The sequence below is a fragment of the Trichosurus vulpecula genome, chromosome 1 (assembly GCF_011100635.1).
Source record: "Trichosurus vulpecula isolate mTriVul1 chromosome 1, mTriVul1.pri, whole genome shotgun sequence".
NCBI classification, from domain to species: Eukaryota; Metazoa; Chordata; class Mammalia; order Diprotodontia; family Phalangeridae; genus Trichosurus; species Trichosurus vulpecula.
The window spans coordinates 477,905,272-477,932,985 of record NC_050573.1 but is presented as its reverse complement, the minus strand read 5'-3'; the positions used below and the strand labels follow the sequence as shown (position 1 = coordinate 477,932,985).

The 27,714-nt window shown below is 37.2% G+C and overlaps 1 protein-coding gene across 1 annotated transcript in view; it reads left to right on the top strand.

The window, feature by feature from the left end:
• Positions 1-27,714, top strand: part of LMNB1 (lamin B1) — a 79,963-nt gene that overhangs the window by 21,325 nt on the left and 30,924 nt on the right. Inside the window, exons 3-6 of the mRNA XM_036742108.1 lie at positions 1,460-1,616; positions 2,951-3,076; positions 3,566-3,736; positions 5,491-5,616. Coding sequence (XP_036598003.1) covers positions 1,460-1,616; positions 2,951-3,076; positions 3,566-3,736; positions 5,491-5,616 — 580 coding nt within the window. The remainder of the gene's footprint in view (positions 1-1,459; positions 1,617-2,950; positions 3,077-3,565; positions 3,737-5,490; positions 5,617-27,714) is intronic.

Here is a 27,714-nt window from a genome sequence, read left to right as displayed (position 1 = left end):
TCTGAGTTAAAAATCAACACTTCCTTCTAGTGATTTATTGGCCTATAAAAATCTCATGGTATCCCATGGAAGTTAATATCACAGTGTATATCTGTTGCCTGTTACTCTAGAGATCAAATCTAAGGTTCCTTTGGCATTTAAAGATCTTCACCAGGGATTTAGAAAGCTGGTTTGATGTACTGATAGTCACTTGAGTGACTGTTTCATCAATTAAGTTAGTCAAGTGCTTGCCATAGGACTGATCCTTTCCTGCCTTTCTAATCTTCTTACATGCTACTCTCCTCCAGTACTCTACAGTTCAGCCATACTAGCTTGCTTGCTGTTTTCTCATTTCTGATAATCCATCCCAACCTATTTCTGTGTCTTTGTACTTGGTGTGTTCCCCTATACCTGGAATATTTCAGGTCCCAACTCCCTACTTGCAGAATCATGGTTGTCCTTTAAGACTCAGCTTAAGTAATGAAGTCTTTCCTCTCCCACCCAGCTGTGAGTGCCAGTCCCTCTTAAAGTTACCTTCTGTTAACTCTGTATTTATTTCATAAGCTCTGATTTCTGTGTGTTATCTCTCTGTTAGAATGTAAGCTCTTTTAGGGTAGGCACTACGTTTTCCTTTTGTTATTTCTTCAGGTTTTTTTTTACTTTTTTTTATTTTTTGAGGGAGGAGGGTAGGGCAGTTGGGGTTAAGTGACTTGTCCAAGGTCACATAGCTAGCAAGTGTGTCAAGTGTCTGAGGCTATATTTGAACTCAGGTCATCCTGACCTCCTGAGGCCGGTACTCTACTCACTGCGCCACCTAGCTGCCCCGTGATTTTTTTTTTTAAGAAAAAATCTATAATGTTTTTACTTGGTCAATCTAGCTTTCTTCCCACTTTTGTTTTCCTAAATTGTGTGTGTGTGTGTGTTGGGTGGGGGGTGGGTAGGCTATATGTTTTGTTTGTCCTCTTAATATAGGAAATGGACTGGAATTCTGATAGATTATCCCTTCTAGTCATTCAGGACTCATGGCATAAAGAGCTAACCTTAAAGTCAGGAAGACCTGCATTTGAGTCCAGTCTTTAACATATACTGTCTGTGTGACCCATGGCAAGTCATTTAAAGTCTCAATATCCCAGGCAAATCTCTAAGATTAAAAGTTGTAAAGTAGATGCAGATCTAGGATGGTAGAGGGAGTTTACTCCTGGGAAGTATCCTTCCCCCCCACCCCCCAATAGAATGATGGGTCCAATAAGAGGCAAAACAGCAAAACCGTTCTGAAGGAGGTTGAATTTTCAAAGTTGTCCTTTGGTGACTTGTCTGGTTTCAGCAAGATATGCTCTTCCTTATTTAAAAAACAACGGCATACATAATCTTGGGGTTTTTTTTAATTGGCTTTTTTGGGGAGATAGAGGCATAGAAAGTGGACAGTATAGTCATTTGAGTGTTCTGAACCTGTTTCACAGCTTTCTCTAATTTGTTGTAGCTATGCCAAGAAGGAATCTGATCTTAATGGTGCCCAGATTAAGCTTAGAGAATATGAGTCTTCATTGAATTCCAAAGAGGCTGCCTTGGCTACAGCACTGGGTGACAAGAAAAGCTTGGAAGGAGACTTGAAGGAACTGAGGGACCAGATTGTGCAGGTGAGACAAATGGAAGTGCATCATTCTGGACATGATGGCAGGTTAACTGTCCTCTCTTGTTCTCTGGTAATTATTTTGTAGTTTGCCCTGGGCACAGAGTTGGATTTTTTTTTTAAATCTTAAGGCTATTAACTAAGAAAAATATAGTTAACTTATAAATAGTTATTCATGGACTGAACATCCAGTTTATGGATTAAGTAGTTCTTTTTTTCCTTTTCATCTTTCCCCTAAGGTGACCTTGTGATACAATGGGAAGAGCCTGGGATTTAGAGTCAGAGGACCTGGGTTCAAATCCTAACTTTGCCACTGTATGACCTTGGGCAAGTTACTTAATCTTTCTGGGTGTCATTTTTCTTATTTGTAAAATGTGGGGGTTAAATTATAAGAGCGTATAATGTCTCTTCCAGCTCTAATTCTATGACTCTAAGACTCCACAGGTGCTAACTCCATTTTTATCCCTTCTTATCCTTTTTATCCATTCTTCCTTGTCTCCATCTCCTGGCTTCTCTGACTTCCTAAAGATCTTAGCAAAAATCCTACCTTTCTGCAAGAAGCCTTTTCTGATCTTCCTTAATACTAGTGCCTTCCTCCTGTTTTTCTTCGAGTTACTATGTCTATATCTTCTTGATACATTGTGGGGATTTTTTTTTGTCTTTTTTTGTGTGTGTGTGCATGTTCATTTCTACCAGTAGACTTCAGGTTCCTTAAGAGCAGGAACTGTTCTTTGACTTTCTTTGTATATGCAACTCTTAGCACAATGCCTGGCACAAAGTAAATGTTTAATAAATGCTTGATTACTTTTCAAAAAGTGAGGTAAATAGAAACATAATTATGCTGCTCTGGTAAAAGGAAAAGGATAAAATAATTGACTAAAATTAAAAACTTGAATTTCCAGTTCAGTTAAAAAAAATTCCATTCAGAAAATATTTCTTAAAACTCCTTCTGTGTGCTAACACACTTTTTGAATACTTAGCTGTATTCAAGAGATGAATGAAATACTGTCTGCCTTAATGAAGCTTACAGTCAAAAGGAGGATGAATTTTATTTATCTCTTTATCATCCTCCATTAGCAGAAAGTAAGGATTCACTTGATGTTGGCACTTTGCTTTTATGATTGAGTTTGGTATAATTAGCTAAAGTGGGCACTTAAATATTTAGTTCAGTAAGATACCCACATTATAACAAATATACAATTATGATATTTAAAATTTAGGAAGTTTGATTTGATTCACAGCTTCAAATTTTCTTACCATGAACTATGATATGACTATTATGTGCAGATATTCTTTTTTTCATATGTATTTATTGCCACTAATTATATTTATTTTTTCTAGCTGGAAGCTTCTTTAGCAGCTACCAAGAATCAGTTAGCAGATGAAACCTTACGGAAAGTGGACCTTGAGAACCATTGTCAAAGCCTTACTGAAGACCTGGAGTTTCGCAAAAATATGTATGAGGAGGTAAAAAATAACTTAAAAGTTTTAAGTCAAAATAAAAAATACTCTTACAGCTATTGACATTTTACAATTGTGTTTACTTACATTGGTGACTCACCCTTTATTTATCTGAAAAGGGGTGATGTAGATAAATTGCCCAAGACCATTGCTGCTGACCAGACAAACAAGGAACTGAAATTACTGTAATCAAGAGTGTGATCTTATACACTCTGAAGACTTTATCAGAAATTTTACTGAGTCTTTCTTTTACTAGAAATGATGGTCATCCGCAATTTTCTATTTGCTTTGACCAAGGACTTAGCAATGCTAACATTTGCTTTAGTAGTTAATTCTAATGTTTAATCCCCTGATGATCAGGCAGTTTTTTTCTTACTTGCTAAAAAGTGGTTACTGTGTACCAGGTTAGGCATGAAGATGCTAACATGTGCAATTTCATATTACTTTCGTGTCTATATGGAGGGAGATGAGTTGTTGCTTTTTCTCTTTTCCTAGGAGATCAACGAAACAAGAAGAAAGCATGAAACACGCTTAGTAGAAGTGGATTCTGGGCGCCAGATTGAGTATGAGTACAAGTTGGCTCAAGCACTTCAAGAGATGAGAGAGCAGCAAAATGAACATGTGAAGTTGTACAAAGAGGAGCTGGAACAGAGTTATCATGCCAAAGTGAGAAATTCTTTGCAAAAATTTTTTTTTTTGGAATAGACTTGTGATTTCGTTAGTACAGGGAACTTCTGATGAGGAACCTCCTGTACTAATGCAGGTCACCACTTGTTCAGCAACTTAAAAGTCTAAGAGTTGCCTGAGAACACTACAAATTTAAGTCATTTGGCTGGGGGTCACATAACCAATCTGTCACAGACAGTACTTGAACCTAGGTCTTCTTTGAGGCCAGATCTCTATCCACTACTCCATGATGCCTTTCCCTTTTAAAAATATTTATTTAAAAAGTTTCTAATCACTTGACAAGATACAGCATAAAGTCATTGCCAGAATTTTTTAGTTGCAGCTAAGTTTTATATTTCTGAAATGAATCATAAATTTGAATCAGTAGAGAAATTATTCCTCTTTTATGCAGTTTCAAATTTTTTTAGTGTTATATAAACCAAACAGTTTTGGGAATCACCAGAAGAATCATATTTTTATTTCCAACAAAGACCTATGTGATGACTATATCCCATTGATCTGTTTCATCACAATGCAGTGGGTAGAGCATGGGACCTCAGATCAAGAATACCTGAGTTCAAATGTGGCTTCAGAAATTTACTAGTTGTTTGGTCCTATGCAAATTACTTATCCTCTCTGAGGATAAATATGAGGCATACACTTCATCTTCCTTAACTGTAGCACCTGCCTACCAGGGTTGTTGTGAGCATTAAATGAGACATTATTTGTGAAATGCTTGGCACATAGTAGGCACTTAATAAGTGCTTGTTTCCTTTCTTCATCAACATGGAGAAACCCAAGTCTTTTTTTTAATTTTTTTTTTTTTACTTTTAGTTTACAGCACTCGGCTCTACATAATTTTGAGTTCCAGATTTTCTTCCCTCCCTCCCTCCCCCCTCCCTTCCCAAGACAGCATGGAATCCAATATATCTTCCACATATAACTTCGCATTGCATTAATTTACACACTAGTCAAGTTGTGAAGAATTATGACCAATGGAATGAATCATGAGAAAGAAGAAATGGAACAAAAAAAACCCCACAAAAACAAAAGAGGAAAAAAAGGGGGGGAAAAAAGGCGGGCAAAAAATGTGCCTCAATCTGCATTCATACCTCATAGTTCTTTCTCTGGAGGTAGATAGTATTCTCCATTGTGAGTCCTTTGGAGTTGTCTTTGCACCTTGTGTAGAAACCCAAGGCTTTCAAAGTTAACTGGGGATTTTTGTTTGTTTTAACAAAGGCTATTTATAGAACTTAATGCTATAATACTATGCCTTATATCTGGTTTTAAACAAACTTAAATTTACTATCTCTTGATTATTCTTGGTCTGTAGGATCAGGCTAGTTAATTAGTTTATTAACCTAGTAGGTTAAGGATCTGATGTACTTAATATTTTTTCTGTCCAAGTAACTACCACACAAGAATTGATATTTCCCTGTTGTTAATTAGAAATGTACATGAGATATTAAAAATTTAATGGAAAAGACAATATTAAAAGCTTTGGGGCCATCACTAGCTTTATCATTAACTCATTGAGACTGTCTGTGTAGCAAGTAATAATCAAGTCTAGGGCCAATTTAGACTGTTAGTTCTCAGTTTCAAGATCGGGAACCTTCATGATGCTTTTCCTGTATTTCAGCAACTCTTTACTAGCAGAATTATTTATGAAATGTCTCTTGTTGACTCATGCTTCTGCTTTTGTTTAGTGCTTATTTCTGTGATGAAACTAACTTTGTTTCATTTATTTTGTTTAGCTTGAGAATGCTAGATTGTCCTCAGAGATGACCACATCCACTGTCAACAGTGCCAGGGAAGAACTGATGGAAAGTCACATGAGGATTGAGAGCCTTTCCTCCCAGCTTTCTAACTTACAGAAAGAGGTAAGGAAGCATTTGCTACTAAGAAGAAAACCCTTCTGACATGGTCTTGATTATAACTTCTTTTGCTTTGTTTATGCCTCTGCCCTAATAATGATGATATTGATCTCACCTTGTATTTATATAGCACTTTATACTCTTCAAAGAACTGTTTCACAAAGTATCTTATTTGATCCTTCTAACAAGCCTGTAAATTAGGAAGGGGAAGGCATCATAACCTCTGTTTTATAGATGAGGAAAGCAAGGCTAAGTTAAAATGATTTTAAGGGTTACATGAGTTGGAACCAAAATCCAATGATTTCTTCATTATTTGACACAATCCTCAACTTTGCCTTAACTCATCTCTGTTCTTCTCTCAAACCTCATTTCTCTTACATCATTCATGAAAGTCATTATAAAGTATAACTACAAATGAGAAAAAATGTACTATCTTATGTGTATTATGTGAATAAGCTTTTTGAGCATGGGGATGAGTTTAGATCAAGGAACATTTTTATTAGAAACTTTCAGTTTCTTAGATATTATAATAAAGCTTATATAACTGGACCCTTATTGCAGCAAGGCACTTTTCACATATACCTCATTGATTCATCCCCATAGAAACTTAATGAAACCTTTTAATCCCTCCTCAAACCTTCTATGAATCCCTCTCCCCCCCATCTTCCTAGCTGAGAACTTTCATTGAAAACATTGAGTCCATTTGTTGAGATCTCCTTCATGTCCCCACTTCCTCATCTCACATTACTCAGATGCCTTCTGCCACTATCTTCTCTTTCACTACTCTCTCACTGAAGAAGTGCCCTTTTTTCCAAGGCAAACCCCTCTACATGCAAAAGTCATCCTATTTTATGCCATCTTTTCTAGCAAGTTGTCTCCTCCATCACCTCTACTCTCACTAATCTTCAATCTCTCCCTGTCAAGGCTGCCTACAAACATGCCATGACTTACCATGTTCCAAAAACCTTCACTTGACCCACTTATCTATAATAACTATCATACTGTATCTTTCTTCCCTTTCATGGCCAAAATCCTTGAGGGAGGTGGTCTACAATCGGTGTCTCCACTTTTCCTCTCACTCTCTTCACAACTGTCTACAATCTAGTTTCCAGCTTCATCATTCATTTGGAATTTCTCATTCCAAAGTTATTAATAATCTCTTTATTGCCAAGTTTAGTTATCTTTTCTCTATCCTTATGCTTTTTGACTTCTCTGTAGCCTTTGATATTATTGATTGCCCTCTTCTCCTTGATGCTCTTTTCTCTCTAGGTTTCTGTGACACTCCTCCCTACAGCTTCTACATACCTACATATCCAACCCCTCCTTCTCAGTCTCCTTTGCTAGATCTTCAGGTTGAACCCACTAACCATAAATGTCCCCTGTGGCTCTGTCTTGGGTCCTTTTTCTCTTCTCACTATATACTATTTCCCTTAGTAATTTCTTCAGTTCCCATGTATTCTATTATAACCTCTATGAAGATGATTCTAAAATCTACTTGTCCAGCTCTCTCTTCCCTAACCTCCAATCTTACATCTCCAACTGTTTATTGCACATATTAAATTGATTGTCTTGTAGACATCTTGAACTCATTTTGTCTAAAACTGAACCCATTATCTTTCCCCCCCAACCTTTCCCTCTTCTTACAGGGGAGGATACCACTATCTTCCCAGTCACCTTGGCTAGCAACCTGGGTGTCATCCTTAACTACTTACAATCTTTCATCTCCCATATCCGATCCATTACCTAATTCTGATTACTCTGTCTTTGTTAACATCTCTTATATTCTCTAGTATATTTCTCCTTCTCTGCTGTGACACTACCACCACTCTAGTACCACCACCCTCATTACCTCATGCCTGAACTATTGTAATAACCTGCTGTTTGATTTCTCTGCCTTAAGTCTTTCCCCACTCTAGTCTAACAATCAGTTGTCAAATTGATCTTTCTAAAATGCAGGTCTGATCACGTCAATTTCCCTTCCCTGCCACCCCCAGCCTCATTCAGTAAACTACAACAGCTTCATGTTACCACTAGGATCAAACATAAAATCTTGAATCCTCTGTTTGGCATTCAAAGCTCTTCATTACCTATCCCCTTTTATCTTTTTACATTTTACTCTCTTCCCTGTACCCTTCGGTCCACAACACCAGCTCCCTTGCTTTTCCTTGCACAAAACACTCATTTCCTACCTCTCTATGTTTTCAGTGGCTTGCCCCCATCATGGAGGAGGAGAATTCTCTCCCGCCTCATCTGTTTCATGACTTCCCTGACTTCAAGTCCTAGCCAAAATCCCATTCTCCATAAGAAGTCTTTTCTTTCCCCCCCCTCCCCTGCCCAGTTGATTATTTCTGATTTATTCTGTATATAGATCATGCTTATATATAGTTGTTTGCATGTAGTCTTCCTCATTACATTATGCACTTCATGAGAGCAGGGCTTTTTTTTTTTTTTTAAATCCCCAGCACTTAGCACAGTGCCTGGTATATAGTAGGTACTTAATAAATGTTTGTTGATTTGGCTTTTTACATGCTTGGCAAAGTGACTTTAAACTAATTTTATCCTTACAACTGCATAAGGTGTTTGGTGTAAGTAGTAGTATTCCCAAGAGGCAATGTGCTACCATGGTTTAGAGTCAGGAAGTGGGGGAGAGTAGGAAGGAAAATGAGCATTTACATAGCACCTACTGTGTGCCAGGCACTGTGCTTAGTGCTTCAAAAATATTGTCTCACAGTCCTACAAAGTAGATTCGATTATCCTCATTTTACAGTTGAGGAAACTGAGGCAAGCAGTAGTTAAGTGACTTTCCCAGAGTCACACAGCTGATAAATATGAGGCCAAATTTGAACTAAAGTTTTCTTGACTCTGGAGCCAGCACCTGACCTTGGGCAGGTCATTTGATCTCTCAGTACCCCAGGCAGCTGAGTCCACTGTGGAGAAATAAGTCAAAAGACCTAAGAACCAATCCAGCCTCTGATGCTCAGGCAAGTCACACAATTGATATTTACCACCGTTTCCTCTGTGGTACTGTAAGGATAATAATAGTACCTGCCTTATAGGGTTGTTGCTAGGATCAAATGAGATAATATTTGTAAAGCACACTTAGCATATTGCCTAATACAAAGTAGGCACTATACAAATGCTGATTCCTTTCCCTTTCTTAAGACTGAATTGCAGAATAGTTGTTAATCTTCATTGTTGAGGGAGTTTTCTATAACAATGAAGTCCTAGGTCTGGACCAAAAAAATAGCATTTCCATTTTATAAATTAGAAAACTAAGACTAAGAGAGGTTAAGTGACTAGTTCAAGGTTATGTAATTTAATAAATAGAAGGTCCACATAATTTGCCTTCTAGACATTTCCAACTGGATATCTCCTGGGCATCTCAAACATAATAACGTCCAAACAGATTTTATTATCTCTATTTCCTTTCTATCCTTTTCCGTACTGTTTTTTTCACTCTCTCTCACTTTCCCTCCCCTCATATAAAATTATTTGCCAGGTCTTGCTGTTTCTACCTTCACAATGCGTCGTACATCTGTCCTCTCTACCCACATAGGTACCACTTTAGCCCAATCCCTCATCACCATCACCTAGATTATTGTAGCTGCCTCTTAATTGATCTTCTCTGACTCACATCTGTCTCTGTCCCAGTCCTTTTTGTATCCTGCTGCCAAAGTAGTTTTCCTTAAGTGCCAATCTGACCGTTTGACTCCCCTACTCAATCAACACTATGCTTCCTATTGATTGCCTTTAGGACCAAGATGGCAGAGTAGAAGGAAACAGTATAGCACAGGTCTGTCCCTCTGTTAAACCAATTACTAAATAAATATCTTAGTTCTTTTTTATAAGTAGTAAACGATGAGGGTTTGGGGTGAGAGGTGCTCGACACCCCAAAGTACGGACACGCCGGGTCCTGCCGAAAGAATTCGACTCAAGCTTTCTCAGCCAAGGGAAAAGATAAAGTTTATTAAGAGTTAGCCAAATAGGCCTGCCCCAAGACATCCCACCCCTTGCGACGCCTGTAAGGAAAGAGAGCCAGATCAATCTGAGCTAGATTGGATCTGACCACCTTCATGGAGGCAAGATGGAGATTATATACACAAAGGTTGTGGGAGGGATTGAGGGGTGGTCTGGGGTGACCAGAGGAGGGGTCTAGGGAGGGACTTAAGGAGGAGTCTAAGGAGGAGCGTGAAGTGACTGGGATGAGGTCAGACTCCAGGGTGGGGGAAATAGCTGAAGGCTATATGGAAATGACAGACCATAAGGGGCAAGGGTAACAGAGCTAGGGTATAGATATTTTGATCAGGATTAAGGATGGGAAACAGCTGGACAATTGAGGACTGGGCAAGGTAGGCATTTGGGCCTAATGGTTATAGCCTCAGGCCAAGGCCAGGTCGAGTGGGAAGATTCAAGGAGAGTTCAAGGGTTCAAGGGGTTCCCTGAGACTGTGCCCTCATCAGTAGATATGATCTAGATCCTCTTAGGGATGAAAGTGAAAGGCTTCAGAACTCAGCTGTAAGAAATCCAACAAGAGACAAAAACTAAAGTAAAATGAAAGACTTGGAGCTAAAAGCTAAAGTGAGGAGTGATCCCTTGGGGAACTAAAGTGAAACTGAAAGACTTCAATGCAAGAGAAATAACAAAACGTATGGCTAAGAAAAAAAAATCTGTATAAAGAATAAAAATCTCCAGGATGACAGTTCATTTTAGAGGAAGAAAATGGATTGGAGAATAAAAAGGTCTTAATGTGGTGAGGCAAATAAAAATAAGGAGGCTTCAGTTAGATCTTTCCCACTAGGCATGAGCAATCTCAGATTGAATTGAAGATTAGAGAAAAGACCTCTCCTTCCTCTCTCTTCCCACCTAAAGAAAAAGACTTCAGCTGCAGATATTGGAGAGAACTCTGGTGTCTGTGGTACAGGAGAAGGCACTGGTTGAAACTCTAACCTACGGACAGAGGCTGCCCTAAAGACATGCACCCAATGTCCCATCTTCTCCACCCCACCCCCACCATCCCCACCCCCGCCATGGGGGCAGAAGAAAAGTTCTTCCTTATTTTGATTTGATTCTCAGAGTAGAGGAGACCTAGAACTCTCAACTTCTGAGGCCTCAAATAACAAAAATAGGAAAACAAACATTATATCTGTGTATAGGACATTTATGATTCCAGTGATAACCAAGACCCAAACCCAGAAGAGGTTTTTACTGGAAAAAAAAAATTGAGGCCAATGAGTCAGTGGTTCCCTCTTCTCTCCTCCTTATCTCGTATCACTCAGATGCCTTCTGCCACTCCCTCCTTTATCACGCCTGTGATCACAAGAATTAATGGCCCTACTCCTTGCCTAGATGAAACCTTCAACCTTCACAAGTGATACCATTCTATCACATCTCCTCCAACAGAAGCCATCTCTGTCTAGGAGTGGGGATTACTTTCTCACTTATTTTTAACTTCTTCCTGTCTGTTGTCTCCTTCCCTACTGCCTGCTAACAGGCCTATGTCTCCTCTCAAAAAACCCTCACTTGATCCTTCCATCCACACTAATTGTCCTCTTTCTCTTCTGTACTTTTTGCCTAAACTCTTTGAGAATGCCAGCTACAGTGGGTGCCTCTCCTTATCTCCTCATTCTCTCCTTAATTACCTATAGTCCATATTTTTAGGTCAGATTCTGGGAGGAACACACATACACAGCTAATTTAGATTCAGATTCTCAATTACAGTTTTCTAGATACCAAAGAAAGAACAAGTCCCATTGGGTTTTTTTGTTTGTTTGGAGGGGAGAAGGGAAGGCAATTGGGGTTAAGTGACTTGCCCAAAGTCACACAGCTAGCAAGTTTATCAAGTGTCTGAGGCTGGATTTGAACTCAGGTCCTCCTGACTTCAGGGTTCTACTCACTGTGACACCTAAGCTGCCCCTTCCATTGGATTTTGATGGAGTACCCCACCTTGTCTAGATATGATTGGATTTTGTTGTGATCAAAAGAACACCTTCTGTGGCCAGCAGTGATGAGCATCAGACTTGGTTAAATTCTGTCAATTATCCAAGTACTTGCAAATCCATAGGTTTAAAACATGTACCCTGTAGCTGTCCCCTTGGCAAAGAACACCCATTCTGAGTGGATGCAAAATTGCCATGTGTCTTTTAACAAACCTTCTATTAAAGAGCTAGAGACTCAACCAAAAAAGACAGGAGTTCAGAGATTCGAGAGATAACTTACTCAAGTCGAATGACTAAGTCAATTCTGAACTGGACAGAAAGGGTCCATGCTGGTACTAGGTATCCAAGGTTGAAACTGCCCAACTGGAAAGGAGTCTTCAAATCCTACTTCTGACACCAGAAATGTCAACCCAAAATAAGACTACAAAGGTTGCAGTAACCAGTAATTCAAGGCAAGGAGATTGCAATTTGGGACACTGCAGAGTACAGTGGTTACCTGGGAGGGACAGGAGAGGCAGAGTTTAAATACAATTTCAGCAAGGAGGGAATCTCAGGGAAGACACAACTGGGGAAGCTGCTCTATAAGTTGTTTTGCGGAACAGCTGAAAATCCGTAGAGAATGCTGGGAAGGCTCAGGGGAGGGCTGACATCTGTTGAGAGCAGCAAGTTTCAGGTGAAGCAGTAGAGTTTCCAGAGAGTTCACAAGACCAGCTCCACCTCTCCAACCATGGGGTCAAGGTCAGGTAGCCCCTCTGGATGGCTGCATTCAGCATATATATCAAGCACTGTGCTAGATACAAATACAAGAAGCAAGAGAGTGTTGTTGTCTAGAAGCTGACACCATAACTGAAGGAGTCAGCACCTAACAATAATAATAATAGCTAACATTTGTATAGCACTTAAGAGTTTTGAAAGCACTTTACAAATATTCTCTCTTTTAATCCTCACACTGACCCTGTGAAGGTAGGTACTTTATTATCCTCATTTCAGAGATGAGGGAGGGGGTTAAGGAAGAGAGGTTAAATGACTTGACTTGGGGTCACATAGCTAGTGAGTGTCTAAGGCTGGATTTCAGGTTCAGCATTCTATGTACTATGCCAGGGTGGATTTAAAGGACCAGAAGTTCCTATGAGTCACCAGTGACGTAGATGGCAAGGCCTGGGGCAGGGGAAATGTCATTCAATGACATATGTAGTCCAATGACAGTTCACGGTGTAGAGTTGGAGTACACATGGTAAGGCCTGCAGTCATGTTGGTAAGGCCCAGGCCCTAGAGGATACCCCATCTTATCAGAAGGATTAGAGTGGTTAACTCCTAACTCACCTATGCCCTTTGAGCAGTCAAAAGGTGTGGAGAGATAAGAACACTCCCTCACCTTCATTCAGAGACTCAAGATTGCCACCAGGTCAGATAATGGTTCTCCTTTTTCCTTAAAATTTCTTGAAAGATGATGTCTAGCCTGTTTTTTTGATAATGGCTTTCAGGTAGTCCAGTAATTTTTAAATTACCTCTCCTGGATCTATTCTCCAGGTCTTGGTGGTTTTTCCAGTGAGATATTTCACATTGTCTTCCATTTTTTCTTTCTTTTGGTTCTGTTTTATAATTTTTTGATTTCTTATAAAGTCACTAGCTTCCACTTGCTCCAGTCTAATTTTTAAGGTAGTATTTTCTTCAGTGGTCTTTTGGACCTCCTTTTCCATTTGCCTAATTCTGCCTTTCAAGGCGTTCTTCTCCTTATTGGCTTTGTGGAGCTCTTTTGCCATTTGAGTTAGTCTATTTTTTAAGGTGTTATTTTCTTCAGTATTTTTTGGGTCTCCTTTAGCAAGTCATCGACTTGTTTTTCATGATTTTCTTGTATCACTCTCATTTCTCTTCTCAATTTTTCCTCTTACTTGATTTTGCAAATCCTTTTTGGGTCCTTTCATGGCCTGAGACCAATTCATATTTTTCTTGGAGGCTTTGATGTAGGCTCTTTAACTTTGTTGACTTCTTCTGGCTGTATGTTTTGATCTTCTTTGTCACCAAAGTAAGATTCTGTAGTCTGAGTCCTTTTACACTTCCAGCTCATTTTCCCAGCTAGTTACTTGACTTTTGAGCTCTTTGTCAGGGTATGACTGCTTTCATAGTGGAGAGTTCTCTGTCCCAAGCTTCAGGGGTTTCAGAGGGTATGATGCTCCTCTCCTGGCCTGTGCTTTCATCTGTGAGTACAAGCACTCCTTTCTGCCATGTAACTACTAGGAGAACTCCCTCTCCACAGCTACCACAAGCTCTGCCACACCAGCACTCCTCCTTCCCCAAGGACTGCCAACCAGGACTGTGACCCAGATCCAAGCAGGGCAAAGCAAGAGAATCCTGCCTCAATGCCAGCAAAGAGACCCCTGTACTCCCACTCTGATCAGCTGCCTAATTCCCCCCCACTATCTGTGGGCCTGGAGCTCTGGAAGCAGCCACCACCATAGCTGCAGCCACCTCCACTGCCTCCAAGGCTGGGGTAGTGCCATATACTTCTCTCACCCAGGTCCAACAATTTTCCCACTGACCTGTTAAGTTGTCTTTGGTGTTTGTGGGTTGTAAAGTCCAGAAACTGCTGCAGCTGAGTGATTCAGGGCCCTGAGGCCTGCTCTACCTGGTCTACTCAGGCCTAGTCTCTTCCAACATGACCCAAACTGGGCTGTGCTCCTTTCCCAGCATGTGTGATAGACCTTTCCTAGCAACCATTCAGGCCATCTTGGGCTGGACGCTTATTTCTCTCTGTCATTTCGTGGGTTCTGTAGCTCCAGAATTTGTTTAGAGTCATTTTTTACAGTTGTTAGGAGTGATTTGTGGGAGAGCTCAAGCGAGTCCCTATTTCCATGTTGCTGTTTCTCCTTTTTCCCAAGTAAATTTATAATCAGTATAGTTATGCAAAGACAATTTCTCCTCCTCTATGTCATTGGAGAGCCCGGGGGTAAGATGAAGGAAGGAGTAGGCAAAATGGTCTCGTTAAGCTAGTGGAAGGAGTAAGGCTAAACTGCTGAAGGCTTCAGTCTCTGGTAGTCACAACCTGTTTCAGATGCAGCAAATTAAATTTAATTTTTTTTTAATTAATGAAAATCCATCTTTTTTTCTATTCCCCTTCCATTGCAAAAGAAAGAAAAACAAAACCATTCTAACAAATATTTATAGTCCAGGAAAATATTTCTACCTTGGCCATGTACAAAAGATGCGTCTCAATCTGTAACCTGAGTTCATCACCTCTTTATCAGGAGGAAGATAACATGAATAATCTGGCTGATCCTTGCATTGGTCAGTTTCCTGTCTCCTCTTTTTTATAAAGAAGAGGTTGATGAGAGCAGTGTGCTCAGCACCAGAGCTCTAAGTTTGACACTCTGCTTCTGCTCCTCTACTCTTCTTTTCTTTCTCTTTGCTAGAGCCCAATTACAGGCTTTTATCCTTCCTATACTGTCGTTTGTTTTGCTTAGAACTCATCCTTCCCTTTAATGAATGAGAGGAATTGCCTCTTATTCCCCCCTCTTTATTCTCTCCTTTTTCTCCTGTATCCCTGATGAGTAAAATTTATTTCTATACCCCTCTATGAGTGGATGTGCATTCTGCCTGCCTTTGACCAGTTCAGATGAAAGTAAGATTTAAGTGTTACCCACTCCTCACCCAAATTATATAATTGCCCTCACTTATCTTCTTTCTCTGCCTCCTAGTTTATAATCCTTTTCCCCTCCCTTTTCTTCTTTTAAAATCATAAATTTAAAAAACAAATTTAAAAAAAAACCCTTCCAGGCCCTCTTGTCTTATTAGACTCCCTTTGATCTCTGATGATGACAGGGATCTGAGGGGATACATACATCATCTCCCCATAAAACAGTTCAACCTTTTTTTTTTGGTCCTTTATAATTGCTTGTTCATATTTACCATGTTTTTTGTGGGTTGGTTTTCTTTCTTTGTTTGTTTGTATTTTAAATCCTCAGGGATTAGCAATGGTTTTTGGCAGTGTCGGTGGATATGTAGTGTTTATTGACTGACTTGATTCCACTGTTTGTATTTCAAAGTTGCTACTCATCTGTGATCTTTTTATCATCAGTTCTTGGTAGTACTCTCTTTCATTATAGGTACATTTTTTTCTCCTGTATGATTAGACTCAATTTTGATGCAATTATTCTTGGTTGTAAACTTGTATCTTTTGCTTTTTGGAATTTTGTATTTCAAATTACCCCACCTCTTTAGAGTGATGGTGGCTAAATCTTGTTTTTGCCATGTGATAATTTATACTTTTAACACTTTTTCAGTCTATTACCTTATAAAAATATTTCTTCTACTCCGAGTAATGAACCTCTATTCAATACATAGTAATTTTAAAGTTTGTTACTAGTATACGTTTTTGCACCTCTTGTGCTAAGCTGTTGATTCTCTTTCCAATTTTTTTCTTCTAGAGTTCTCATTGTATTTCCATTTAGCAATCTTTATTTTAAAAAATCATTTTAGCTCTTTTTTTTTAACCTCTTCGTTTCTTTTAGGAATGCTGTCCTTGTGCTCACACTGTGTTTTTCTTGTAGATCTTTTTTAAAGTCATTCTCTCCTGGGTTAGTATCTTGAGTTTCCCTGTTAATATAATAGCTCTTTATGGTGAGGTTTGTTGTTGTTGGCTCATTCTTCTAGCTTTACTTCCTGACTTTGGGCTTTATGTTAGAGCCTGGTGTACTTTGGGAAGGAATGATTGGGGTATGCTTGCTCCTATTTTGTGTCCTCTTCAATTCTGTTGCTGCTTCCTTAGGGTATTAGGTGTTGTATTGTTCCAGGATCTCAGGGACAGTTCATTCTGGGGACCTGCAAATTTTCAGCACAATCAGCCTGACCCAGGGCAAAATCTGAGCTCTGGAAGTAATTCTTTACCTGGATTTGGGACTAGACAGTACAACTGTGGGCTTGTCCCTTGGTTGGAGCTCCATTAGATTGCTGCTAGACTCAGCAGTGACAGCCAGTTGGAAAAATTTTGTGGTTTCAGAGAAACAACTGCTAGCTCCCTTGCCCTGCTTATGACACTGAGGCATTGTACTATCTGGGATCCAGGGTCAGAACCATGTAGCTACTGCTTCCTTCTTTATTCACTCCTTGCTCAGTATCTCACCTATAGCCCAAGACCACTCCCCACCCTGAACTGATGCTCCTAGTCACAGATTCTCTTTATCAGTCCACCCTCATTCTGGGACTTGGCTGGGTCACAGGGAAGTGATTGACAGCGTTGACAGCCCCTGTTCCTGCTCCCTACACAAGGTTGGGCCTCCCTGTGCCATGTCTAGGACCTCTTCTTGCTCTAGTCCTCAGCGGTGGCTAGGACCTTGTTCACTCCCTCGTTCATTCTCTGTCTGTGAAAGCTGAGTGGCCTCTTTGGATTAGACCTTGTCCCCAGTGTCCACAGCTCTGTCTCCTGCTCATGTGGACTGGAAAAATGACTCACTGTGACTTTTTTCTTGGATTTCCCAATCAGGACTTGTTCTGGTGCATTTTCCAGATCTTTGTGGAATAGTTGTGGAAAGGTCAGCTGTACTATTTCCTTTTATTTCCCTAGCTTGGCTGGTTTCCCCACAACTTGTTATGAAAGGCACAAACAACTGAGAGATCCTGTGCCATATCCACCTTATAAGAGTGACCATCCTGTATCATCCATCTCATAATAGGCAGTTCTTGGGAAAGGGTGATGGTCTGACCTTGCAACATCCATCCAGTAGCAACTAGTACTGAGTAGCAGGTGAGTAACTTCTTTTATTTTTTTTTATTAAAAATTTTTTTCAGTTACCAAGGTTTTATTTTTTCTCCTCCCACCTCAGTTCCCACTAGAGAAACAAATCCCTTGTGAAAAAGCAAGAAAAAATTAAAACAAAATGTGCTTCAGCCAGAACTCTAGAGTGCATCACTTCTCTATCTGGACAGGGATAGCATTTTTCTTCATGAGTCTTTTGAAATTGTGGTGGATCATTGTGTTGGTCAGAGTTACTGAGTCATTTACAGTTGATTTTCTTTACAATATTGCTATTACTATGCACATTGTTCTTCTGGTTCTGCTCACTTCACTTTGCATAATTCCATATAAATCTTCCTAGTTTTTTCTAAAACCATCTGCTTTATCATTTCTCACAGCATAATAGTGTTCCATTACACTCACAGAGCATAACTTCTTCAGCCATTCCCAAGTTGATGGGCATCCTCTCAGTTTCCAATTCTTTGCCACCATAAAAAGAGCAGCTATAAATATTTTTGTTCATATGGATCCTTTTACTTTTTCTTTGCTCTCTTTGGAATATAGACCTAGGAGCTATCTTGCTTGCTCAAAGGGTGTGCTCAGTTTAATAACCTTTGAGGCATAATCCCAAATTACTTTCAAGAATTGTTAGACTGGTTCACAACTGCACCAGCAGTGCATTAGTGAACCCATTTTTCCACATCCTCTCCAACATTGTCATATTCCTTTTCTGGCATATTAACCAATTTGATGGTATAAAATGTTACCTCAGAGTTGTACTAATTTGTATTTCTCTAATTACTAATGATTGAGAGCATTTTTTCACATGATTACTGATAGTTTTGAATTTTTTCTCTGAAAATTGCATATGATATCGCATCATCGTTTATCATTTGGGGATGGCTCTTGTTCTCCTAAATTTGGCTCATTTCCCTATGTTTGAGAAATGAGACCTTTATCAGAGAAACTTGCTACAAAGATGTTTTCCCCTAGTTTCCTGCTTCTAATTTTAGCTATATTGTTTTTGTTTATGTAAAAACCTTAATTTTTTGTTATCAAAATTAACAGTTTTATGTCCTATGAACCTCTTTTGTTTGGTCATGAACTTTTCCCCTATCCATAGATCTGACCGTAATTTCTTCTATTCTTCCCTAACTTGCTTATGATACCACTTTTTAAGTCTAAATCAAATGCCTCTTTTGGAGCTTAACTTGGTATATGGTGTGAGAAATTGGTCTATGCCTGGTTTCTGCCAAACCACAGATTTCCCAGCAGTTTTTGTCAAATAGTGCGTTTTTGCCCCAGTAACTGGGATCTTTGGGTTTATCAGACACTTGTTACTTATTTGCTTCTGTTTATTGTGTAACTGTTTTGTTTTATTGATTGGCCACTCTATTTCTTATTCAGTACCAAATTGTTTTGATGATTACAACTTTGTACTATAACTTGAGATCTGGTACTGCCTAGCCCCATTCCTTCACATTTTTTGTCACTGATTTTCTTGATATTTTTGACCTTTTGTTCCTCTAGGTAAATTTTTTTTAGTTCTATAAAGTGGTTCTTTGGTAGCTTAATTGATATAGCACTGAATAAGTAAATTAATTTTGGTAGTATTGTCATTCCTTATTATTTTCTCTTGACATACCAATGAGTGTTGTGAAGTGTTTTTCATCTACGTTCCTATGTGTATTTTGGCAGGTAGACTCCCAAGAATTTTATACCATCTGTAGTTACTTTAAATGTAATTTCTCTTTCTGTCTCTTCGTAATGGTTTTTGTTGCGCGTGCGCGTGTGTGTGTGTATGCATATACATACACATATATACACACACACATATATACCTACACACACATACACACACACACACACACACACACACATACACACACATATATATACATACATACATACATATATATATATATAAATGCTGATGAATTGTGTGTGTTTTTTTATATCTTGCAATTTTACTGAAGTTGTTGATTGTTTAGACTAGCTTTTTGGTTGACTCTCTAAGGAACTCTAAATATATCAGTATGTCATCTGCAAAATGTGATAATTTTGTTTCCTCATTACGTATTTCCTCATTCTTTCAATTTTTTTCTTTTCTTATTACTATACTTACCATTTCTAGTACAATATTGAATAATGATGGTAATAATGAACATCCTAGATTCATTGCTAATCTTATTAGAAAAGTTACTAGTTTATCCCTATTGTAGATAATGTTTGCTCTTGGTTTTAAATAGATACTGCTCTTCCAAATGAATTTTGTTATTTTTTTTTCTAATACAGTAAGATAATGTTTGATAGGCTAATTGGGATGGTGTTGAATATATAAATTACTTTAGGTAAAATAGTCATTTTTATCATATTGGCCTGTACCTACCCATTAACAATTAATATTTCTCCAATTATTTAAATCTGATTTTATTTGTAGAAAAGTTTTTATAATTTTTATATAGTTCTTGGGTTTGTTTTGGCAGGTCTCGGGCATTTTATACTGTCTAAAGTTATTTTAAGTGGGGTTTCTCTTACTATCTCTTCTTGCAGTGTCTGTTTATGATATATAGTAGGAATGATGATTTATTTAGGAATGATTTATGTGGATTTACTTATGTCTTGCTAGTTTGCTAGTAAGTTTGCTAATATTATTATTTCAATTAACTTTTTTGTGTTTTGGGGGGGGCAGAGCAATTGGGCTTAAGTGACTTGCCCAAGGTCACACAGCTAGTAAGTGTGTCAAGTGTCTGAGGCTGGATTTGAACTCAGGTCCTCCTGACTCCAGGGCTGGTGTTCTACTCACTGTGCCACCTAGCTGGTCCCTCAATTAACTTTTTAGTTGTCTTTAGGATTTTCCAAGTATATCTGCAGAAAGAGAAAATTTTATTATCTCATTCTGATTCCTTCTATTTCTTTTTCTTCTCTTATTGCTATTGCTAGGATTTCCAGTATAATATTGAATAACATTGGTGACAGTAGGCATCTTTGTTTCACACCCGCTCTTATTGGGAAGGCTTCTTCTGCTCTATCCCATTACAAATAATGCTTGCTGATGGTTTTAGACAAATACTTTTTATCAATTTAAGGAAAAATCTATTTGTACCTATTCTTTCAAGTGTTTTTAATAGAAATTAATGTACTTTATCAAAAAATTTTTCTGCATCTATTGGTATACTCATATGATTAAAAAAAATTTATGAATGACATAATTATGTTAATAGTTTTACTTATGTTAAACCATTTCTGCATTCCTGGTATAAATCCCACTTGGTCATAGTGTATAAATACATTGTTGTAATCTTCAAGCTAGTATTTTATTTAGGGTTTTTGTATCTATATTCATTCGTGAAATTGGTATATAATTTTCTTTATCTGTTTTAACTCTTCTTGGTTTAGATATCAGTATCATATTTGTTTCATAAAAGTAGTTTTTTATTGTATATAATATTGGAATTAGTTCATCTTTAAATGTGTGATAGAATTCACTTGTAAATCCATCTGGTCCTGGTGCTTTTTTCTTATCTTAATTAGTGGGCATATTCACTATTTTCATTTTTAATACCTAATAATTTGGTTTTCTTCTCTTTTTTAATCAAATTAACCAATGGTTTATCTATTTTATTGGTTTTTCATAAACCAACTCCTAATTTTATTTATTAATTAAATAGGGTTTTTTAACATTCAGTTTTATTAATCTCACCTTAAATTTTAGGCTTTCTAATGTGGTATTTAACTGAGGATTTTTAATTTGTTCTTCTAGTTTTTTTTAATTGCATACCTGGTCCATTGGTTTGCTTTCTCTGTTTTATTGATGTAAACTTTTAGAGAGATACATTTTCCACTGATCACTGCTTTTGCTGTATTCCCTAGGTTCTAATATGTTGTCTCTTTAATGAAATTATTGATTGTTTCTATGATTTGTTCTTTAACTCACTCGTTCTTTAAGATTAGGTTGTTTAATGTCCAGTTAATTTTTAATATATGTTTCTGCGGTCCCCTATCAAATATAATTTTTATTGCACTGTGATCTGAAAAGAGTATTTTTTTATTTTTATTTTTTTTTATTTTTAGTTTACAACACATGGTTCTACATAATTTTGAGTTCCAGATTTTCTCTCCTCCCTCCCCAAGATGGCATGGAATCTCATATAACTACCATGTATAACTTCGCATTGAATTAATTTATACACTAGTCAAGTTGTGGAGAAGAATATTTTAATGTTTTTGCTTTTCTACTAACTATTAAACCTTTATGTCCCAATAGTCCTAATATATAGTATGACCTAATATATAATCTTTGTGAATGTACCATGAAGTGCTGATAAAAAGACATTTTCCTTGCTATTTCCGTACAATTCTGTCCAGATATCTATCATATTTAGCTAATTTAAAATTCTGTTCACTTCCTTGATGTCTTATTTTTTTTTTTGCTTGCTTTATTTAGTTCTGAGAGGGGAAGATTAAAGTCCCTTACTATTGTAGTACTACTATCTATCTCCACCTGTAATTTACCTTAATTTTCTTTTAAAAATTTAGATGCTATAATATTTGGTGCATATAGGTTCAGTATTGATATTGCTTCATTGTCTATTTTATCAAAATGTAGTTACTCTGTTTATCTTTTAATTCTATTTTAGCCATAACTTTGAGATCATAATTGCTACCTCTGCCATTTTTGTGTCAGCTGAAGCATAATAAATTCTTCTCCAATTTTCCATTTTAACTCTGTATCTCTCTGTCTTAAATATGTTTCTTGTAAGCAACATATTGTTAGATTCTGATTTTTAATCTGTTCTGCTGTTTCCATTTTATGTGTGAGTTCATCCCATTTATATTTAAAGTTATAATTACTATTTGTGAATTTCCCTCTATCTTATTTCTGAGCCTCTCTTTTTACCCTATTCCTGTAACCTTACCTTTTCTCCTTACCCCCTCCTCTTCCTTATTCTACCCACCCCATAAGAGTCCCTCCCTTATCCTCTTCCCCCCCACCCTCCTAAATTTCAATCAGTTCACTCTTCTAAAAGTCGCTTCTCCACTCTGTGCCCCCAGTCCTCTCACTTCTCTGTAGGTTCAGATTTCTATGCTTCTCCAGATGTACACCTTGTGTGATCACATGAGAGTAAGTTTCCGACATTAGCTGCCCTACATTCCCACCTACTTCCTTTGTATTGGTTCTTACTTTCACGCATCATTTGTATCAGATAATTGTTCCTTTTTACTTCTCCGTACCCAGTTTTATTTTTTAGAATCAACTTAAAATACACAATTCAGCCCCCAAACTTTCTTTCAAACTACCTTAGTAGTATTGACAGTTTTAAGAATACTGATAACATTTTCATATATAAGAAGTAAACAGTTTGACCTTAATGAATGCCTTATAATTAGTCTTTGAAGTTTTCATTATATGTCTTGAGTTCTGGTTTTTTTGTTACAAATGCCTGAAAGTCTTTCAGTTCATCAAATGTCCTTTTTTTAATTCAGGATTATATTCAACTCTACTGAGTAAATTATTCTTGGTCGCAACTCTAGCTCTTTTGCTCTTTGAAATATAATGTTCCAAGTCCTATGGCCTTTTAGCACAGAAGCTGTTAGGACTTGTAAAATCCTAATTGTATCTACCCAGTATTCAAATTGTTTTTTCTTGTTGCTTGAAATATTTTCTGTTTAATCTAGGAGTTTCAAAACTTAGGTATGTTCTATATGAAGAGAAAAAAAGAAAGTTACATGATAACTTTATTGTATATTTAAAAGGAATAGTGAGTTGTACATAATAGATTTGCAATTTCATATGTGATCATCTTTTTCTGTTATACTATGTTATGGAAATCCGCATTTCATCCCATAAATTAAAAATAAACAAATCTTAAGAAACAGATATTGCTTATTATTTTTAAAAAAGCTCTATTCCTAAGCTTTCTAGCATTTTTTTGTAAGAATGGGTTTTGTATTTTGTCAAAACCTTTTTCTGCATCATCAAAACATTATTTTTGTTGTTATTGATATGATCAGCTGTACTTATAGTTTTCCTAAGCATTCCTAGTATAAATACAGCCTGGTCATAGTGTATGAACTTTATGATATGTAGTTATAATCTCTGTGCTTATATCTTATTTAAAAGTTTTGTATCAACATTCTGTTTTTTAACCTCCTGGTTTAGGTATCAAGAACCTGTTTATGTTAAAGAAGGAATTTTGTAGAACCCCTTCTTTTTTTTTTTTTTCAAAAGTTTATGGCATGTTGGGATTAATTGTTCTTTGAATGTTTTGTAGAATGTAAATCTGTTTGTATCTAGGTTGTTTCCGAGGTTGTTTTTTCCTTAGGTGCTCTTTTATGGCTTATCAATTTCTTTTCCTAAGGTACTGTCTCTTAAATATTCTTTTTTTTCCTATTTTAATCTGGGCAGTTTATATTTTTGTAAATATTTATCCATTTCATTGAGATAGTCAGTTTTATTAGCATATAGTTAGACAAAATTGCTCCTAATAATTGCTTTTTATGTCATCTTCATTGGTTGTGAGCTTTTTTCATTTTTTATGCTTGTAACTTGGTTTTCTTTTTTTTTTGTTTTTAACTAAAATAGACATCTATTTTATTGTTTTTCTAAAACCTTGCTCCTCCTAGTTTTATTAAATTAATTTTTTAACTTTTAATTTTAGTAATAACTCCTTTGATTGTCAGAAATTCTATCTTGGTATTTAACTGGAAGTGTTTAATTTGTTGTTTTTCTAGTTTTCTTAGTTGCATATGCATTTTGTTCTGTTCTTTCTCTTTTATTGATGTATATTTAGAGATACAGATTTTCCTGTAAGTACAGTTTTGCTGCATCCCACAAATTTCGATATATTGTCTCATCGTTGTCATTATCTTTAATCAAATTGTTACAATTCTTTGACTTGCTCATATTTTTTTTTTTTGGTATTTATTTAGTTTTTAATTTTTCCCCGGTTACATGTAAAAACAACTTTTAACATTTGTTTTTAAAACGTTGAGTTCCAAATTCTCTCCCTTTCACCCTCTCCACCCTCCCCCCACATTGAGAAGGCAAGCAATTCCATGTAGGTTATATATGTGTAGTTATGCAAAACATATCCACAATAGTCATGTTGTAAAAGAAAATATAAACAAAAATCTTCAAGAAAAATAAGGAAAACGAAAAAACAAAACAAAAATTGCTTCAGTCTGTATTCAGATGCCATCAGTTCTTTCTTTGGGGATGGACAGAATTTTTCATCCTAAGTCCTTTAGAGTTGTCATGGATCATTGTATTGCTGAGAATAGCGAAGTCATTCACAACCGATCATCTTACAATATTGCTGTTACTTTGTAACCAGTGCATTTCACTTTGTATCAGTCCATGTCTTTCTATATTTTTCTGAGAGCATCCCGCTCATCATTCCTTACAGCACAATGGTGTTCCATCATAGTTACATACCACAACTTATTCAGCCATTCCTCAGTTGGTCTGCATCCCCTCAATTTCTAATTCTTTACCCCCAGAAAAGAGCTGCTGTGAATATTTTTGTACATATAGGTCCTTTTTCTTTTTTTTTTTTTTAATTTCTTTTGGGATACAGATGTAGTAGTGGTATTGCTAGGTCAAAGGACAGGCGTGGTTTTGTAGCCCTTTGGGCATAGTTCCAAGTTGCTCTATAGAATGGTTTAATCAATTCACAACTCCAACCACAGTACATTAATGTCTCATTTTTCCCACATTCCCTCCAACATTTGTCATTTATCTTTTCTGTCCTATTAGCCAATCTAATAGGTATGAGGTAATACCTCAGAATTGTTTTAACTTGCATTTCTCCAATCAATGGTGAGTTAGAATATTTTTTCATATGACTATAGATAGCTTTAATGACTTCATCTGAAAACTGATTATATTTTTTGATCATTTATCAATTGGAGAATGGCTCTGATTTTTATAAATTTGACACAGTTCTCTATATATTCTGAGGCCTTTATCAGAGAAACTTGCTTCAAATTCTTTTTCACAGTCACTATTGCAAACTGTATTTACGTCCATCCTATCCCCACTATCACTGCTTATTCTATTCTCTCTCTCTCCCTTTACCCTGTCTCTCCTCAAAAGTGTTTTGTTTCTTATCACCCTTTCCCCCAATCTGCCCTCCCTTCTATCATCCCCGCTCCCTATTCCCTTTTATTTTCCTGTAGGATAAGATAGATTTCTATACCCCATTGCCTGTGTATCTTATTTCCCAGTTACGTGTAAAAACAATTTTTAACATTTGTTTTTAAAACTTTGAGTTCCAGATTCTCTCCCTTCCTCCCTCCCCATCCACCCTCATTGAGAACACAAGTAATTCATTATAGGTTATACATGTGCAGTCATGTAAAACACTTCCATAATAGTCATGTTGTGAAAGACTAACTGTATTTCCCTCCATCCTATTCCCCTCCCCCATTTATTCTGTTCTCTCCTTTGGCTCTGTCCTTCCACAAAAGATTTTGCTTCTGTTTATCCCCTCTCCCAATCTTCCCTCTCTTCTCTCACCCCACCTGTTTTATTCCCTTCCCCCTTGCTTTCCTGTAGGGTAAGATAGAGTTTCATACCCAATTGAGTGTGTATGTTATTCCCTCTTTAAGCCAAATCCGATGAGAGTAAGGTTTGCTCATTCTCTCTCACCCCCCCCACTTCCCTCTACTGTAAAAGCTTTATCTTGCCTCTTTTATGTGAAATAATTTACTCCATTCTACCTCTCCCTTTCTCCTCCCAGTACGTTCCTCTCTCACCCCTTAATTTCATTTTTTAGATGTTGTCCCTTCATATTCAACTCACTCTGTGCTCGTTAGTCTATATATGTTCCCTCCAACTACCCTAATAATGAGAAAGGCCTCATGAGTTACAAATATCATCTTTCCGTGTAGGAATGTAAACAGTTTAGCTTTAATAAGTCCTTTATAATTTCTCTTTCCTATTTACCTTTTCATGATTCTCTGTCAAATTTTCTGTTTAGCTTTAGGTCTTTTCTCAAGAATGCATTAAATTCCTCTGTGTCTTTGCATGTCATTTTCTTCCCTTCATGGAATATATTCAGGTTTGCTGAGTAAAGAATTCTTGGTTTTAATCCTAGCCCTCCTTAATGTAGAAGGTGCTAAATCTTGTATTATCCTGATTGTGGTTCCACAGTACTTGAATTGTTTCTTTCTGGCTGCTTGCAATATTTTCTCCTTGACCCGGAAACTCTGGAATTTGACTCTAATATTCCTGGGAGTTTTTATTTTTGGATCTCTTTCATGAGGTGATCGGTAGATTCTGTCAATTTCTATTTTACCCTCTGGTTCTAAAATATCAGGGCAGTTTTCCTTGATAATTTTTTGAAAGATGATATCTAAGTTCTTTTTTTTTGATCATGGCTTTCAAGTAGTCCAATAAATTTTAAATGATCTTTCCTGGATCTATTTTCCAGGTCAGTGGTTTTTCCAGTGGGATATTTCACATTATCTTCTATTTTTTCATTCTTTTGGTTTTGTTTTATAATTTCTTGATTTCTCACAGAGTCATTAGCTTCCATTTGCTCCATCCTAATTTTAAGGAATTATTTTATTCAGTGAGCTTTTGGACGTCCTTTTCCATTTGGTCAATTCTGCTTTTTAAGGCATTCTTCGCCATATTAGCTTTTGGGTTAGTCTTTTTTTAAGGTGTTATTTCCTTCAGTATTTTTTTTTTGGTGTTTTCAGTATTTTTTAAGGTGTTATTTTCTTCCATGTTTTTTGGGGTCTTCTTTAGCAAGCTGTTGACTTATTCTTCATGATTTTTCTTGCATCACTCATTTCTCTTCCCAGTTTTTCCTCTGCTTCTCTTGTTTGGTTTTCAAAATCCTATTTGAGCTCTTCATGGCTTGAGACCAATTCCTATTTTTTTTCATTCCCATATCTACAGGGATGTAGGAGTTTTGACATTGTTGTCTTTTTCTGAGTGTGTGTTTTGATCTTGCTTGTCACCAAAGTAAGCTTCTGTAGTATGAGTTTTTTTCCATTGTTTGCTCATTTTCTCAGCCTATGAGTTGACTTTTTAACTCTTTGTTAAGGTAGGGCTTTGTTTCCAGTGTGGAGGGTGTACTGTCCCAAGCTTCAGGGATTTTGTGCAGCTGTTTTCAGAGATACTTCTAGGGACCTGTAAGTTTTCAGTTCTTCCAAGGTGGTATGATCTAAGGAGAGGTGTTTACTCCTCTCCTGACCTGTGCTGTGCTCTGTGAGTGACCACAAGCACTCTTTTCTGCTCTGTAATGTGTGGAAGGTTCCTTCTCCACTGCTACCATGAGCTCTGCTATGCCAGTGCTCCACACCCCAGGACTGCCACCAGATCCAAGGATGAACAAAGCAACAGAGTCTTGCCTCAGTGCCATCAAATAGACCTCTATTATCTCCTTCTGACCAGTTGTTCAGTCCCCTTACCATCTGTGGGCT